Source organism: Camelus dromedarius, chromosome 14 (genome assembly GCF_036321535.1).
Source record: "Camelus dromedarius isolate mCamDro1 chromosome 14, mCamDro1.pat, whole genome shotgun sequence".
In the NCBI taxonomy this organism is placed as follows: domain Eukaryota; kingdom Metazoa; phylum Chordata; class Mammalia; order Artiodactyla; family Camelidae; genus Camelus; species Camelus dromedarius.
This window is the reverse complement of record NC_087449.1, coordinates 65,418,680-65,437,978: the sequence shown is the minus strand read 5'-3', so window position 1 is coordinate 65,437,978 and position 19,299 is coordinate 65,418,680. Positions and strand designations below refer to the sequence as shown.

At 42.7% G+C, this 19,299-nt stretch overlaps 1 protein-coding gene across 3 annotated transcripts in view; it reads right to left on the bottom strand.

The window, feature by feature from the left end:
* The window catches only part of RERE (arginine-glutamic acid dipeptide repeats), a 269,676-nt gene that overhangs the window by 81,393 nt on the left and 168,984 nt on the right, over window positions 1-19,299 (bottom strand). For all 3 annotated transcript variants that reach the window (XM_031463992.2, XM_064494092.1, XM_031463994.2), the window contains one exon: window positions 7,827-7,925. In XM_031463992.2, coding sequence (XP_031319852.1) covers window positions 7,827-7,925 — 99 coding nt within the window. The remainder of the gene's footprint in view (window positions 1-7,826; window positions 7,926-19,299) is intronic.

Genomic DNA, 19,299 nt, shown 5'->3' with positions numbered 1-19,299 from the left:
CTTCCTGCTCACCTGCCATCTGCCAAGCCCCAGCATGGAACTCCAGAAATGCAAAGCTGCACAGACAGACCTGGGCCTGGGCGCTGAGCTGGTGAGGCCAACTGCAGACTGTCTTCCTTCCTCACGACCACCAAACATATTCTGCTCCCTAACACCTCAGTACCTTGCTTCATACGTGTGGAAAACATGCTGGAATTTACCCATATACATATACTCTGGAAAAATATCCTAGAACAAGAGCTCAAACATCAGTCATAAGTGTCACTTAACAGCAGGCAGGGTAGTAGGAGAAGAACAAAACACTACTAGGAAATAAGAAAAGCCAGGCTGGCACTCCATGAACGCAGCAATTAGGGGGCTACCGAGGCCATGACTACTTCTACCTAAGAGAGACTTTAGATTCAAGATACAAGCATGCCAGGAGAGAGGAGACAGCCTTAAATGACTTACTTCTCCTCATTGTAGGTTTCCTATTTTTTTTCCCCTCACTTCTTGTTTCCTACCCCCAGCCCTGAATTCTTGTTACCAGGCTAACACAGGATGTTTCAGCTGTGAAAATGTAAGGCCCCAATGTCACTATACGCAGAGTGCTCCATGCGTACATGTTAAAGCTGACTCCAGTTCTGTTGCTAAGAAACTGCAGTAGGAGAGGGTTTTCCATCCTCTTCATTTATAGAATAACCACTTTGTCTACGGGGGGACAAATGCAATCTCTCAAGTCCCCTTGTGCCTTGTTCTCATTTTTTAAGTGAACAGAGAAAGATGATCGAGAGTGGCTCAAAGTGTACGCTATCTCCATTTTTTTTTTTCACACGCCCTTGAAAATGAGACGGAAAACATGTTTTCAATAACCCACTGCTCTCATATTTATTAATCTTTCAAGCTGAAGACTCTCCCCAACATTCCCCCACTTCAAGCAAAAATGAAAAATGTCCCATAAAAATTACTCTTTGATTTTAAAAGATTATCCTGAGCAGCGAGGAATAATTTAGGGTGTGCTTATTTTCAACATGGGGTTAGTTCCCAGATCTCTGCTCTGTTCTCCACGCCCCCAAGGCCTGAACACGGACACATGCTTGAACATGCAAATAGACACAGAGACATGGAGCCCCAAAGAATGGCACAATTTACTGTTGGCTTCCTAAACAAAACAACCCCCCGCCCCCCACAAACCACCTAAAATTAGGGCTTGAGGAAAAGAACTTAAAAACATATTGGTTAAAGACAATGGAAAAAAAGAATGACGTTTAAAAAGAAAGAGAGAAACAGGCGTACTAACTCTGACCACAGTACACAGAGGAAGCCTAGAAAGCAATAAAGCCATGTATGTGAAAGGCAAGGTCATGGCTGAATTTGTAGATTTAACCCAGAGGCCAACTTCTACTGCATGAAGTACTGAAATAAATTTTTGAAATATCTCTCCCCTTCTAATGCTTGGTCTATTTCATTTACTAAAGGTTTCTAAAGTACGTTTCTCTTTACAGCCTGTTACACAGTAGAATCTTTCTCCAAACTAGTTGACAGAATTGATTGCCTTACACTAACTTTTCTGCACATATAATTGATTTTTAATTTGATGTCTCATTTCCAAAAGGACTTGACAATAAACTCCACTCTATTCACACAATCGACTTCCTTAAACAAGGGTTTGATTCAAAGGCTGCTAGGAGTCAATTACAGGAAAAAAATAGTTCTGTTTCATTAATACCTGAAACATTAGGCAAATTTTACCTGAATCTACCTTTTCCTTTTCTAATATTAACGACTGACTTTTACCATGCACCATAATAAGAATACAAACAGGAATGAGCAACGTGTATATTACTTACATGCAAGAAATATGTCAGTATTTATATTTCTCTTATTTTTTCTACTCTCATATCTAAGAATTAAGCAATTCATAAGAAACAGTATCAGTTTAGTTTAAAATTACAGGAGGGGTAATCAGTAGAGAGAAGAATCTACTTTGATTCAATTTAAAATTTACTAAGTACATACTATGTGTTGCACCAAATATAGTATGTCTATATTTTGGGTTCTAAGCAAACTGTAAAAGTTTTCCAATTAAGACTTCTTTAGGAAGTGAGAATTCTAATGTTATGATTCAATTTACATAAGTTTACAATAACATAAAACGACTTATGTACATGAGGTAAAGTGCTCTGAAGACAGTATGAAACCAGGAAACTGTGAGATGGTGGTGAGGATTCAACTCCCCTTTAATATTTTATAATAATGTTCCAACAAGAGGGAAAATTCATACAAAATTTACAAAAAAAAAAAAAAAGAGGAAAAGGGATGGATTTATATTAAATGACCTACAGGACCCTCTTATCATCAACATTTTTTGAATGACCACATAAAATGCTCAACAACTCAGGAAATCTGACCATTCCTAAAATAAATATCATAAAACTAAGCCTTCCCCTATGCTGAATATATAAAATTTAAAACTAAACACCAAGATTATGGACGTCTTGAAATTCACATGCTGATCACTGCAGGCTGTGGAGACCGCCCCCACCCCGCGCTTTCCCCTCTACCACCACCTGCTGCTAGAGGACCTTAACTTTGGTTTTGCTGTGAATTCCATTTTCTGCAGCTGCCACACAAACAGTAAATAAAAGTCATTGTATTTTTGCCCCACTAAGCAGCTCTGTCTTCTAGCACATCCAGATGCCTGGCCTGAAGAGAGTGAACAATGAAAACAATGTTTTCTTGAGCATGCATCCCAAAAAGGGCGTAACAAAGGCATGTGAAGATGCTGCCGGAGAAGACTGTGGAAAGAGCTGCATGTGTCCCGGTGTTGAGTGATTCCTTGGCCGGCCACACTGGTTCATTGGATTATAGACATTCAGAAAATTAGTTTGCCCTGTCATGTCAATTTTGAAAGAAGGACTTTCATTTATATTTATGGTAAACTGAGCTTTAAATTGAAGGATGGCTCAGATGTTTTAAAATTTATGAATTTGTAAATCCATGTATGTGGCCAATTAAGGTTTATCACCACCACAGATTAAATACTGTTGGATACAAATTTCAGAGGTTATTTGTATCTAGGCTGCTCATCTCAATGTATTACATCAAAATCGGTATGAAATATTAAATATTAAAGGGAAACATATTTCAAGACAAAAGTTAGTTACTCCAGATGAAATGGAAACACTCTGTAGGGATATCAGAAGCAACAAAACCTCTACCTTACGCAACACCTGGAGTTTTGCTGAAAGCTAACATAATGTGAAAATAATTTCCAAAACAAACAGAGCCAAGTGGATGGGAAGCAAAGGGTGAAATGCACAGCTCAGTGAAGCACCCAATCTTACAACCTTGCAAGTCAGGCCAAACTCCACAAGGAAAATGCAGGCCCTGAATTTTAAAAAGAATTCAATTAGCATCCCCAGCATTTCCATAATCAACAGCTGAATGCTAATTAAGAGCACAGCATCAAGCAGCAATGGAATCCCAGCGCAATAAGCAACAACACAACAGCAGCAAATGCTACCTTCAGCTTGCATGCATAAATAAACAGAATTAATAACTGTCCAAGCATGGAAGGGTGACTTAATCTGTTTCGATTAGGTGCAGTTCAGCCTGGGGCCTTTGTGTTATATTTAAATGTGTTTATCATGTTTAATTAAAAACCTAATAATCTAGGGGGGTTTTTTTCTTTTTGTTTTTTAAGTTCTGATCTGTATTTTCCACCTCTTTCTCTTTTTAAGTTCTACTTATTTGGATGGCTTCCTGAAAAAGAACAGTATTTTCAGCATAATGCAGGTGAAACTGGCTCACCATCAGTGTACTATCCAACGCAGCAGCCAGCCGCTTCCTTTGGCTCCATCCTTGCCCATACCATGGTATGCAATACGCTTCATGAATTGAAGCAAAAATGCTTCTCTGATCTGTCCTGGTTTATTTAGCCTGAAAGACTTTGCTATGAGCTAGTTACCAAGGTGTTTCTCACAGTCTCTCCACTAAAGCAGAGTTCATTTATCACTGTCTGGCCTAGAATTTGATAGAAACTGGCACAAATCTGGCTTTCAGTTCAACAAAATGTAAGCTACCTCAGCTCCAAAGCAACTTCAATAAGAAATACCATATCTACACACACAGTATTACTGAGAGAAAGTGTGAAATGAAAGGCCTCCTATTGTGTGACTCTGAGGCCTAAGAGCTCAAGAATTCATGATCATCTGAAAGACCTAGGAAGAAGAGGCTGAGCGACATTATCAGTCATAATTTGGGAACTTTTTCTAAAGCAAAACTTCCAAGGTTAGCACTGGATGCATGTAGAAGTTTTCCTCTTTGATGCTGATGCATAACTATTAACCATTATAAGTTTAAAAATGCTGGAATTAGGATGATGTCAGTTATAGTGAAGAATCTTTAAAAACAATAATCTTGAATAAAGAGTTGTCAATATTCCTCAAGTCCCTCATAGGTAGACATATTATTCTCACCATTAAAAAGTCCTCACTCTTAATAAGTTCACAAACTAAGAGGGAGATCAACACAGACATAAAGACTGTGAGGAACCAAGGGCTAGTGATGGCAGCACAAAGCTGCACGAGGAGGCAAAGGATAAGCCGCCAGTAAAGGATGCAAATAGGAGACTCAGCTCAGGACAGGAAGCTCTCTGCCAGAAACTGCACTAAGCCTTGAGGCTGGTTAGGGCCTGGGTTGGCAAGAGACATTAGTCTGCTCATGGAGCAGAGGATCTACAGAGCCAGGAGGTACCGGCTGCCTGCTCACAGCACAGCAAGGGATGCACACCACCAGGTGCTCGTTCTGCAACCAACCTACATGAAGGGCTCAATTTACATTAAAGGAAAGCAAGTTCATCAAAATTGTAGTCAGATCAGAAGTTGGGTAGTTGTATCAAACTGATATACTGGGGACAATGAAGTTTAAAAATAATCAGAATGTTCAAGTATACAGAAAACTGAGAGGGAAAAAAAGAGGTCCATGTATTTATTTGAGTTGGGAAATATTTATTTTGCTTATTCTCGTGATTCCTGGGGTGAGAAAATGTGGGAAACTGAACAGAAGGGGGCCACATGCACAGAGCAGGTGTTTACCCACAGCCCAAATCAGGCTAAGGTGAAGAGTCTTTTTGATTTATGTGCCCTGTTACCACATAAAATGATTCAAATATTTGATCTGGACACATTTATCTGAAGCTTCCTTCAGCCTATCAATTATTCAATCACTCTCTCATTCACTTTTGGGATTTGAGAAAGTGAGGCTTAACTTTGCATGAATATGGGAACCCTTTGATCTCTGGGCTCTGCAAGGGCTGGATGGCTGCCAAAATATTTCTCATAGCTTCCACTAAAACAAGAAGCAAACATGACAAAAATGAGCCCAAACTGACAAGGATTTACCCAGTTATGAATCATCCGGGACTCAGAATGGGCAGCACTTTGGAGTCATCTCATTTTTCAGAGTTAAGCTGGGCTCTTCCTGATGTGTAAGCCCCCTCCCCATTTCCACCCTACTGTTCCCTAAAAGTCCCCAAAAAGCAGCAGCAGGGACACAGTCCACACTGCACCCAAAGCAAGCAAGTGCCACAGGGAAAGGAAGCCGGTTTTCTTTCAAGCAGAAAGAGCTTTCTTTACGCCGGAATCTGAAAACTCCAGAGGGAATGAAAGGTCAAGGGAGAGATGAACAGAGAGGAGAGAGCGCCCTGGCTGTTGAGGAGCCAGCCGCCAGCCCGGGAGGCAGGACTGAAAAGGGAGGGACGATGGGGGAGGCACAGGAAGACGGAAGACAAGGAGAGACCAAAAGGAAACAGAGCCGCACTGAAGGAGAGAGAGACTAAGAAGCAGCAGCCAGGCACGTCCGCAGGGACAAGGACCGCAACGGGCCACACTGGCCACGTCCGTCCCTCCCTTTTCATCCTCTTATGTCATTTGTCCACAAAGGGTTTTTGCAGAATTTTTTATTTGTATCTATCAAAACTCTTACCTCCTTCCTACATAAACAAGCCTACGGTGGAAAACAACATCAACATGATTTTCAAAACAACTGAGTGTGACATTTTCACTTTGGCCACTATCTGAAACAACAAGTGTTTGAGATGTTTCTCTCTCTTCATTAATCATGTAAGGTTTTAACATTTTAAATCTCAAAACAGCAACATCAGCATCATCCTAAGTCTGATAAACTCAGGAGTCTTAGGGGAGCAGGGAAAGAGCACTCTAACACCCAGCCTTCCAGGACCATTCCAGTGCCTCCCCTCTGCCTCCCGGTCTCCCCATCGCTCTCAGCTCCCCGCGCTCATCCACAGCCAGTTCATCCCGGCTCTGCTCAGTGCACGTCCCGGAGCTCACCGCTTCCCACACCACTGCGGTCCTGCTACTCAACCACCAGTCTCGGGACTGGACTCTCACAATAGCCTCCAAAGCCCACACCTGAAACAGTGGCCAGAGAGAGCCCCCCGGCAGACTGTCCTCTGCTCAGAAGCTGCTCCCGCAGAGCAAACAGCAAGGCCTTGACCTCAGTTCTCAGACCACCAGGCTCTGCCCCTGCAGGACCCTCCCCCTCAACCCGCCTCTCCTACTGCCCTCCTCTCGGACACATTCCTGCTTAGCTCTTAAACTTGCTTTAGGCCTCTGACGTCCAAAAGGCTTGCCACCTCACGTCACTAAGGTCTCTGCGCCAGCAGTACTTACCAGGCCCTTCCCAAGCCTCCTTACAAAAGGCAGCACCCGCCCAGTCCGTCCCCATCCTCGTCGCCCTACTCGGCTCTCCGCAACGCGGGCACCGCCACTGGACACACACTGATGTGCACAGGTCTCCCCTCCTAAATCGTGAGCCTCCTGAGGTGGGCCCGGGTGTTCCCCTAGAGGCCTCCGAGCACCCCACTTGGCACTTAATAACACTCAATAGACGCTGCAGGAAAAAAGAGCAGGATCCGGACGGCTGTACAATTTCTGAACACTCTTTCTTAGCGTATTTTTAAATACAGGTGAGGAACTTACAATCACTCAATACGTGTGCCAGTGCTGGCCTTCATCTCAATTCCATTCACCTTAAAGGGCAAACGTCAAGCCTAACACTCATCCTGAAACTGTGTTTGCAAAAGCACGAGAAATCTTTTAAGTCTTCTGAAAAAAACAAAAATTAATTGATTTTTGTTAATGGAGGTACTGGGGATGGAACCCAGGACCTCATGCATGCTAAGCACGCGCTTCACCACTGAGCTATACCCTCCCTCATGAAATCTCTGTTTTTTACCATAATTCCTTTTGAAAGTCATGAGACAGGGGATGGAGTTTCATGAGAACACTTTCTGCTGGGATAAAAATCCACAGGTTTGAAAATCTGTATTTGTGGGTACATATCTATCTCCCCACCTCCTCTGATGGGCCATCCTAGCAGAATGAATATATAAAAGCCACTGTATTTATTTAATCAAATCTGTGCTTCCTGATCTCGACAGATGTCCCTTAGAGGGTCAGGGATCCTGCCAGCCTTCAAAACAAAAGCAAGTTACCAGCCTCACTTGACTGTGTTTTAATATAGGGAGGTATCAAAATCAAGCCTGCACCCAAAACAAACCAACCAACCAAAACTAACTTTTTAAAAGAGCAGCTGTTCATTCCTTCTGCCCTTCCATGAACCTGGGAAGATCTCTCCCATGACCTACAGAACCAACGCTCACTAAAACCAAGCCTTCCCGTTCAGCGTTGAGGCTCAACGGCCCCTTCCCGTGACTGACGATGCCGTGGATGGACAGTCTGCACCCATGACTGGACTTGTGCAACAGCGACCAGCAAGTCCCCGACGCCCCAGGCCCCGAAGCAGCCCCCCGCTGAGCTCACCACTTCGTCCTCTGTCCAGCTCTTCTCGATCAGCTTGGGCACAGGCTTCTTCACCAGGCGCTGCAGGGCTTTGCCAGCATCGTAACCGCTTTCATGGAGCTAAAACAACAACAACCATTTTAGTTTGTTAATTGTGCCAAAGGACACAATTGGAAGCAAATCAATACAAGGGGAACCCTGCATTTACTCTAACAGAAGAGTCATGAAATGGGCATACAAGAGTCAGGGTCGTTTCAGTCAGCATGATGATTTGTTCTTAACCAGTCCCCAGTTCCAGCTGCTCTGGGAGAGGGAAACAGGGAAGGCAGAGAACATTCTGGCCGTAACAGGGATAAGATGAGAGTAGCAATAACAAATACTTATTGAATACCGGGCCTGGCCCACTGCTAAGTACATTCCACGCACTCATTATCGTTCTTAGTCCTGCAAGGAAGGTATTCCTTCATTTAGTCTTCCGGGGTAAGAGTTTACGGATGAGGAGACTGAGGCACTGAAAGGTCAAGCAAAAGTGCCCACAATCATGAGCCAGCAGGCGGTGGAGCCAAGGCTTGAACCCAGCCCATGTGATCCTGACTATTGTCCCATTTTCCCCAAAGCAACCTAAAGACAAACTAGAGTATGTTCTTTAGCATCAACTATAGTCATCCCAGCAAAAGAAATCTCAAGTACCTAAACATGGAAGCCTTAACTCTCACCCCGTAACAGTACACTAACTTCTCAGCACATGCGAACAAAGATGCCGGCTCACCTGCACGGCACTTCAGGACCGCACTTCTCTCCAGACAAAGCTATTGAACGTCCTTTCGCTCCACATCCTTCTCAGCTCTGGGCACTGCCTGGCACCACCGATCCCTCTCTATAGTGCAAAGAATCTCCTACCTTGGCTCCTGGGACCCCACCCACTCCCTGGTCCTGAGTGTCCCCTTGCAGACCACAGAGAGAAGCAGCAGGTAGAAAGAGCCTCCTGCTCGATCGGCCGTCCCGCACCGTGGCTGTCCCTCCACATTTCTCACTGCAAATCTGCCTTTGCTTTACACATCTATTCCTCTGACACAAGACTCTGTTTTGGCTAAGACTCTTACCTCCAGTACCTAACACAGTCTGTAGCATAAGGTGATACAGAGAAATACTTGTCAAATTAATAAACAAACACCTTCAACTACTGTCCCTATATAGACTCAACCCAAATCTAAATCTCGGTGTCTTCAAATTCTATCAGCCTAATGCTGACTGAGTGCCTATTACGTTCCAGGCCACGTACCAGACCCCCGGGATACAGCAATAAACAAAATGCCCTCATGCAGTAAACACTCTCACCCTTTCACCAGTGCTTCAAACCCTTACTTGAAAAATTCACCAGAATTTGCTGAATCCTCAATACAAATAAAATACAAACCTTAGTTTATTTCTGGAAACTCACAAACTAGTGAGGATGTGTTGTGGGGATACCACACACACAAGATGAAAAGATCAAGCAGGTCACAGTAATTCCTATTAACTAGGTGTAGACCAGGAGCTACAGACTCAGTCAAGGACAGAGCCCTGCATCTCCTTCTTTAATAGAAGACTTTTAAGAAGAACCTACAGACTGCCTTCCTAGCAGCTGCAGCCCCAGGGCTGGGCATATAGTAAACCCGTGATAAGTGTTTGTATGTATGTATGTATGTATGTATAAATCAACCAATCTATCTGAGACATACACTGCAAATCTCTTCTAACTATTCAACTGCTGTTGGAAAGGATATCACAAATACCCATCTTCATTGCTCGTTCAGCAAAACAGAAAGTTACTAAAAATTAAAATTTCCCAAGTTATTCTCACACTTTACAAGACCCCAATTTATTTTAAGCCCAGACCACCCAAAGAAGGCCAGGCCATACGTTAATTCTAACAGGAAGTCAACTACCTTAAAACAAAATAGCTAAAACAATGATCAGTGTAGAATCCTGTTGTGCTGGTGGTAGAGTGTGGGTGAGTGTATCCGTGTGGAGCGTATGTAAATGCTAAATATTAACTTATGTATTTTTATGACATTCATCATTAGACTACTTTAAAAATAAAACAGTATACTGTAAGTACTATACTAACTAAATACTGTACTAAACTATAATTTTCAAATATTTGAAAACTGTCCAATCTAGCCTTCTTTCAGGGGTATAAGAAATAAAAGTAAAGTCAGATTTTCATACCTTGCCTAGTATTCCAAACAAGCAGATATTTGCCAAGTTCTGTAATATAATGCGGATCTATAATGAGAGCTTAACAACATGGATCGAAACTGAGTAAAAGGGAAAACTGAACGGCTATTTAACTTTTTAAAAAACATACATTTTAGTGATACTTTGAAATCAATTCAAGTTGATCAAATCATAAATTCTTAATAAAAAGCTCATGGCTAATTAACAATATTTTATAAGAGGTAATTAGAGTAAATGAGGGTAATTACAAAGAGAGTGATCAAAAACTAGGGACCCTGGAGCCAGACTATCTGGACTCGAATTCCAGCTCTACTACTTAACTAGCTGTGTGATCTCGGGCAAGTTACTTATCCTCTTTGGCCCTCAATTTTATCACTTTTTAAAAGTGAGTATAATAATAACACCTACCTCTTAGGGCTACTGTGAGGGTAACATTAGAAAATACATGTAAAATCGCTTAGAATGTACCTGGCACACAGTATGCTAAATAAATGAATGTTAGCTTTTTGTTTTTAAAAGGAAAGAGGAAAAAAATGAAGGAAGCAGTCTCTACTCAATTTTCATCAATTTTTCTAGAATAGAGAGTAGCCTTTTTGGAGACAGAAAAAGAATTGTTAAAGTATAAACAAAACCACTTATGTTTCACATAATTACTCATGTTAATAATTAATGAAACTTGATTAAAACTCTGGTATAGCACACAGAAAAAACCTTAAAATTTTAAATCATATATGCCTGATAACAGGAAATTACTCATAAGAACACAAGGCCCATTCCAAAAGTGAACGAGTGAATGAAGTCATTAATCCCCATGACATTCCTGCCTTTTGGTGAACCAAGGAGAGCTTTAAATGAGCTGGAAGAAATGCTCTGAGTGACGTACTGAGCTTGTGGCTGTTCAGTTTACTGGAGAGGCCAGCTGCTGCTTGCACAATGCCCGCCAGTCAAATTTCTAGTGAGGGGCTTAGGAGAGAAAGTTTTCCCCTAAACATATCCCAGTATTCATGCTTCCTTTACAAACCTTTACTTCAGATTACACTTTCCCCCGAAAAAGTTGCTGCGATTTATGTGATAAACTGAGCTTCCTCTGGCTCCTCCATCCTCTGAAGAAGGGTCATTTCCTCCTCTCCCTTGATCCACTGTCAGCCTGTCCTCTTACAATATTCCTGTTCCTGACCTTTGCATGCTATAACCCCAATAAATATTCAGTGCCTGCCTCTCCCAGGGCTACACAAAGACACAGCTGAAAAGTAAAGGTTGTGTTAGATGTTGCTGTGCTGTGTTACTAATTTCATAAAGGCTAATACAAAGTTCTGTTCCAGCACACCCTCGCCCTAGGAACCCAAAGGAATGGTTCTAAAAGTCACACTCTTCTTTACGTTACAAACATTTATTTCCACTTTCCAGGAATTGTGTCTGAGGAAATTCTGAAAGCTTTACATCTTTAAAGAAATACTTCAATTATATTTTATTAAAGATATACTTTTTAACATATTAAAAGCTGTTACTGCCTGCATAGCTTCACAAGAATGATGATTATCTTCCGAGCACTTTGGGAAAATTATTGGAGTTCAGGACATCCTTCATTCCTTCCACAAATATTTACTGAGTGCTGAACTGTGCCAGATACCATTCCAGGTGACAGGGGCAGACAGAGCTGTGCGTAACACCGACAGTGGACAGCAGAAACGTCTGACTGAGAGAATCAGTTACTGCTCCAGTGTGACACGCCTATCTACACGTCACATCCAAACCCTCAGGTCCTGCAAGGCTGAGCTGTTGGGTTCTACCTTCTTTGCTCAATATCTTATCAGGCACAAGAAAGCCCTTCTTAAAAGGGGTCTGTTTTCTAGATGATTATGAAGATTTTCTTTCTTCAGACTAGGGCCAAAATAATGTTCGAGGAAGAGCTTAACTGGTTGTTTCAAATGTATCCTCATATAAGTGAAAGATGGTAAGTTTACCAAAATACTGGTTATCTCAACTCTCTAAAAACTATCATTAAAAATATTCCCCTCAAATACAGCATTGAGCTCTGAAGAACTGGGATAATCTCATTCTGGGAAAAACATGACGTGGGTTTCAAATTTTAAACACTCAGTCACGACCACACAGGTACATCAGTACAGGAAGTCCGTGCAGGCTTCCCGAAATCTCTAAGGTAAAAGGCCCCGTAGTGCGGGTAAGACTTCCCTACCACTTGCCCAGAAAAGACTGCTCAAAGACGCTGCAATGAAGAACCTCAGATGTCTTACAGCTTCACTTTGCAGTTTTAGAAAAGCAATTAAAGCAAGATAAGTAAACCTTTCCATAAATTTTGCAGCCAAGTCAGGCTGAGAAAATCTGGGATTAAACGCAATTTTAATGTAAAGAGAAATGCACCATTTTGGAGCTACTGGGAAAAGATCATTGCAAAAAGCAGGGCCACAAATACAGCACCTTTATTCAATCAACTTCCAATCTTCATAAGCTACTGGCTGAGGAAGAACTGAGGTTTTCCACCATCCCCATTACCTGCCAGCCACTAAAGCAGGATGTCATTCAGCAAAAACCACTGTTTTCAAATTCATCACCACAGGGTCTGGGTGTGCATGTGTGTGTTTAATCCAATGACTGGGGAAGTGTGCACTTGTAAATCTGCCACTTCCACATCACTGAACTGCAAGTCTGCACTTAGACACAAGAAAAGCCATCTTCCCTAAACCACAGGTCAGTATCTGGGGAACCTGGTAACAAAAATGGTGATTTTTCACCAATCTACTAGCCTTTTAAGTCACTCCATAGTGGAACTACCCGTTTGCTGTTTCCCAGCAGTCTGTCATCTGGTTCCCGGACTCAATCCACAGAATCCTCCTGTCTTGGTTTGTTTGTTGTGAAAGAGTGAGCACAAGGGAGCTCTTCCCCTATTGGGTACCCAGCCCTCCTCAGCCACGCCTTTCGGTGCCCACGAGACCCAGCGGGGCATCCCAGCCCTAGAGGCAGGCTGCTTACACCCCATTTTCTACCTTCCATCCACTTAACAAAGAGCTCCTGAGCGACCACTGGCCCCCATCCTGTGTCAGCACCCGCAGCAGGTACCAGTGCCCCGGCCGCAGGACGGCACACAGACACTGGCAGAGTGGACGGGGGAGGGAAGACGTGCTGAAAACAACAGCAGCTTCTGAGTAACAAACTCCTGGTTTGGCTCTACCATAAGTAACGCAACCACTGCACTGAATCCCGCAGAGCCAAAGACCCTGCGCCACACGCCACTGGACACATTCAGCTGCTGCGTGAAAAGCCCTCAGGACTCAGTTGCTCAGATGGCCGCTTCTACACAAACTGCTCCACCATCAGTGCTCCTGCAGCCGAGGGAACACAGTGCGGGATGCGGGCAGGAGACAAAGCCCTGTTAGCAGCTCCGTCACAAACCCGCTGAGCTGAGGTTTTCATCTGACAAATGGGCCTAACACCACCACCGCTCAGCTGTGTCAAAGGACAATGGAAAGCAGTAAATGAGACACAAAGTGACAAGACACTGAAATGCCAAAGAGCTATGAAGTGCCTAGGGGATCACTGTGGGGAGTGATACTTACTGCAGGTAAATGGCTCTTACCTAAGACTAGTCAAGCCACCAGAGGGTCAATGGAGCCAACGGTGCTGGTGACAATACACCTTCCACTGTCTTGCTACAGCCTCTGACCTCTCCGTGATTAGCAGGAAGAAAGGGTCAGGACACAAGAAGAAAAACACATTTCTGCATAATTGCCCAAGTTTAATCTGCCACTCTCACTCAGCCTGACAAACCATTCTCTGCTTAGGACTTTCTATATAATTTAATCTATATAAGTGCTTTACTGGCAAGCTTCTCAAAAAAATAAATAATACTTAATGACTGGCTACAGTTTAATTAACTCATGATTGAACTTCTTATGGATTGCTATAAACATTAAATTATATCCTTCCTCAAAGCCGCCATGGATGGAAATCTTGGTTCAAGCTTTAACTCTCTGCCTAAAATAATTCAGACATTTTAGCAAATCTGTATATTGGACAGAGAGGTGAGAGAATCGACCTTAATGCCTGGTTATACAGTGTGTTATTTTATACAGCAGGGACGAGGTCTTAATTTAAATAAGACGGAAAATGTGCACATGTCCAAACACCTCATTTATATTACAGCAATCATTAAACTTCTCTGGATCTGGGGCAGTCTTATTAGCATAAACTCTGCGTATTACCACAGGGTTTCAAGTTTCCACTCTGGCTTCTCATCTTAGCTGCCATTTTCTGTCTGCGTGATGTTGCAAATAAATTTTCCTCTTGGCACGGCTCAGCTGTCAGGCACCTCTGTTCTGTAATGAACCCATGAATTACATCTCCCTGCTCTGTCATCCCTGGTCTCACACATCAAAATATTGTTCTTCAATTGTAATTTATAACTTAATTTAAATGTCCCTTTTCCTGTGACCTTTTTAGATCAAATGGCACTGCATCTGGCAGTTTCTGCTACACTAAAGCATCCTTTTGCAATTATAGCCATTATAATAACTGTAGAAAAAGCCTATCTGAGTGAGACTGCATTCATGCTAGATTTTAACTAATTGCAGTCCATTAAAAACAATGATCAGATTTCAAAATCTTCTGTTCTGCAAAATACACTGTTTATTTACAAGAAACTACCAAAATAACTTAGAAAGGAAAAAGTGGTGGAATTTGGAAAAGATCTTAAAATTCTTTATGTAATTTTAATTATTTCTCACTAACATGAGAAAGACCTTGCTGAAATCCAAGACAAAACTCTAAAAAAATTTTTCTCACCGTCCATAATTCACAAATACCAATGTATTTCGATTCATACCTCCTTTACCAGTGACCTAATACCAAGCTCGAAATTGATACATGTATACAGTTTAAAACTAGAGTTAAAACTAAAAGCACAATGTTTATTTTTATTTGGCCACTGTCACTCCAAATAATGCTATGTAAGCACTGGAGAGGATAAATTTATCTAAATACTCTTCTGGGCACTCATCTAAGAGATAATGGCAAAGACAAAATTTAGCTGCTGAAAGCAAGGGTTGAGGGAAAGATCTTGTTCATTTTCAGAAGGAAATACACAGTCGCTGGACCAGTCCTCCCCCTCCAACCCTCTCTGAATAAGTGCAATGTCCCAGGAGTTTTGGCAGACCCTGGAGGCCAGGGGAGAAAGGTATGGGATCAATGTTTGCTGAGCAGCGCGTCCGCCCGGAACTCCTAGGTCTTTATGGTTCCGTCATCCCTCGTTCCACTCTTTTGTGGCAAGAGGACTAAAAATGAGGAAACAAAACTGAGACGTTCAGTATCTTGCTCAGGGCCACGTCCCTAGTAGGCAGCAGAGCAAGGACTTTAACGTGACCTCTAACGTGACGCCTAGGAAGCCTGAGACTTAGCCCCACCCCAAGCATCCATGCTGGAGCCGCCCGTCCTGACCAGCGGCTGGTGGGAACCATGCGCTCAGGGACCCCTCCGGAGGCAGGGCCACAGCAAGCACGAGGTCTTCTCCTAACCTGGGGGTCGGGGGGCGCAGGCAGGAGGAAGTAACCAGCCGAGTTCAGAGAAGAAGAAACACACACACATAAACAAAGTAATGAAATAGATGTATGATAAAAACACACAAAGTGCCAACGATTAGGGTGAGATTTACACTGCTGAAAAACCAAGATGACTTCACAGAGCAGAGTTAAAAAATCAACAGTCAGTGTAGTACGATTAACCTTGTCTACACTTAATGAAAAACCACCAAATTAAAAACACAAGGAACAAGTAAAAATAGGCAGTATTATGTCTAGGTAATCTCCTACTTGTAACTGAATTTCCCATGGCTGATACAACACTGCCCTATTTCTCATTCACACTTACTTCCCACATTACAGTCTATCTAAAAATTAATGCGCCACCATCTCCTGGCTGTGGTGTTTTTGAAGGTATTCTAAATCCACCGAACGGAGCCTCAATCTAAAGGTGATTAGAAAGTAAACACCAAATGCTGGCACTTCAACTGAAGTCAGTAAACTCATTTTAAAATATAGAACAATTCAAACTCTGAATGTCTTGGCCACTTATGACTATTGTCTATTTCGAGGCTCTAATTTGACGCTGTCTTTACAAACACAACACCTAGAAAGGAGAACCAGAGGTGGAGACCCTGCAGCCAAAGATACAGGATGGGGATTCCACGGAGCTGACGTTGAAACAGGATAGGGTGCCTGGCTCTCTAGGTCTGCCACTAGCTGTGCAAAAAAAGCAAATCATTTTTCTAAACCTCAGTTTTCCTGACTGTAGAAAGGGAGAATACAGAACCTATTTTAAAGGACTGTTTAGGATGAAATAAGATACATGGCAATCATTGGGCATGATTCCTGGAGAAGGAAATGTTCCACTAAGGAGAGCTGACTCTCAGGGATGAGGAGGGATGACTGTCATGGGAAACAGCTCTGTGCTAAGGACAGCAGACCAGCTTCAGAGCACCCTAGGAATGGACTGTACTCCACAGCACTTAAAGGACAAGACGAAAGATGGGACTGAGAAGGGAAACACCAGAGAACCTGGTGGTTTGTTGGGAATCTAGAGGAATGCTGACTCGGGGTAACCAGGCTTCTCTGGCGAGGGTTCCCGGGCTGCAGGGGGAAGAGCCACGGGCCAGGCAAAGGGGGCCGGGGGCACGGCCTCCACGCAGCAGTGTGGCCCCAGTTGCTCCGCATCTGCAGCAGAGGGGCTGAAGTAGGTCACTTCGGGGAACTTTCCAGTTTTTCACATTCCTTCTGTTTATAGACATTTTTTAAAGGTGAAATACTAAAGAACATTCTTTTAAAAAATGAATAAATAAATGGTAATAATATTAATACATTCATTTGGAAAAATAAACAAACAATATAGCCACAGAACTAGGCCAAACACTGACTAGCTACTGCAGAGGCTTGACTCACACCTTAGGGATTAAGGTTAGTGTCTCTTAGTTTTCAGGTCTCTGTGAAAGCAGGAACAGTTTATGCCACATGTCTTTAAATGAAGTCATGAGTAGTTAATCAACTACACAGTTAACATGTATATAAACTTGCTTCTCAGAAACAAAACCGTTCCTCCTGCTTTCCACGTGTGAGCCCCAGCACAGGATGCACAGAGGCTGCCAGGGCACTGAGACTCCAGCCCATGCATCTAAGGGGAGGCTGATCCCTTAGGGCCCAGGGAACAAAACCACCAGTGGTAAGACGCAGCTTAATGATAGAGAATGAGTGTGACTGGCCACAGAGAAAAACTACCGGCAGATTCAGGAATCATAATTATTTGTCAATTTAGAAAGACCCGTGTCAGATCACAAGTGGAAACAGTTCAGGGCCACAGTGGAAATTAAAATCCTTTTTTCTCTTATTCTTAGAATCTTCACAGTACTGAAAAGAGAAAAACAATATGTAAAGCTTTAATCTAGAGGGTGACAGAAAAAACACGATTCTATCCACCGAGTGTAGGCATTAGTGAGCCCAACTAAACTCAACTAGAAAGCGTATGTGAAAGGTCAGCAATAGGTCAAGTTTAAGCAGATTCCTTCAAATAGTTAATTTAAAACTAAATAAATAAAACAAACAAAAACAACCCCAAGACCAGCTGCATCAGTATTAAGAAAAAAACATTTACAGAAAGTGCTTTAAATCCTACTCAGTAGAATTTAGGTGGAGAAATGGCTGCTTCCAATCCATGGGGCTCAGCAACCTTAACCTTGGAGATTTTTGACTAGTAATTTTAAGGCTGTGTAAACAACAGCACAGCTTTTCTTTTTGGTTGCAGTGATAAAGTAATGGAACAAAGAAAATCAAAGAGGCATATACCAAAGCATGTGAGACCACAGAGTCGGGAAAATTTCTGATTGACTGCTCTTTTATCTAGAAATCTCAACCAAGAACAAAGCTAGTGACTAAGAAATGAGCAAAAAGGCTCTGAGCAACCATAGCAGTGCCCTCAAGCAACAGCCCAGAGAACCAAGCAGCCCTCCCCTCTGAGCCTCACACAAGTACCTTCCTCACAATTCTGGATTTCCCAGTCTGATGACAGGTCTCAAAAGAACAAATGAGAAAGACTGTGTGATTTCAGAACAGAGCAGAGTTAGAAGAGAGCCTGAACTTAGCAAAATATTATGCAAACCACAGATCTCAAACTCTGACAGTCACACACACCTGGTGTGATGGCCACCAGTACTGTGACTCAGTGGCATCAAGTGAAGGCAGACCTGATTTGAGAACACATGAAAACATGTACCTCATTCGTGAAATGGGAAAAAAAACTATGGAGGAAAATTAAGATTGAACCTTCCTAACTAGTCCTCCAAAGCACTGGAGTTAGCTGGAACACACAGCCCAACAATACTGTGGGCAGGGAGCAGGCAAGGCCAGTCAGCAGACAGAGCAGCAAGAAGGGCAAGGGCGTGGCAGTCGGGGTAGTGACCTCAGAAGCCCAGCCAGTGCCCAGCTGTGGGGAAGGTCCATCTCCTGGGGAAGAGGGCTGAGCTCAGGGCAAGGCTGCAGGAGTGGAAATGGAACAGAGGACAGAGATTTAAAAGAGCAACAGCTTCGCAGGTAGCCAGGGCTTACCCCAGGCCATCTCAGAGATCTGAGAGATCAAGGCTATAAGCGTCACGAGCCCTTGTCCCCGAGGGCCCCCGAGGAGCAGACTCCGTTAGGCCCAGGCCAGGACCTGGACAAGCTGGGTTCAGAGCTGCGTGGGGCCAGGGTAAACCCAAGGAGGAAATCCTCAGCACCCGGACAGGTCAGAATACACCCGTTACCGTGTTGGGTACGTACGGCAAGCCTGTTATCTAAATAAATACGTTCTCTGTACAAAGGAAGCCAAATACATTATACTATATACCAATTTTATAAATCAAATACCTTCAGATGTTACAGAAATATCACAGCCACTACTAGAATATTTTCATACCCTCAATATTAAAAATTCCAGTTAAATCTAAATAAATTATAACTGATAGAAAAGAAAATACAAATGAACTATTACAAAAAATTAAAACTAAGCATTGTAAAATTCATTTTAGTAACATTTTATGTAACAGTAAAATCCAACTGTGCCAGGCTGAAAAACGACCACAAGAAGACATCACATCAAATCTCTGGAACACATGATTGTGAATTTATCTGGAAAAAGGGTCTTTTGCAGGTGTGATTTTGATTAAGTTAAGAATCTTAAGATGAGGAAATAATTCTAGATTATCCATGTGGGCTCTATATCCAATGACAAGCATTCTTAT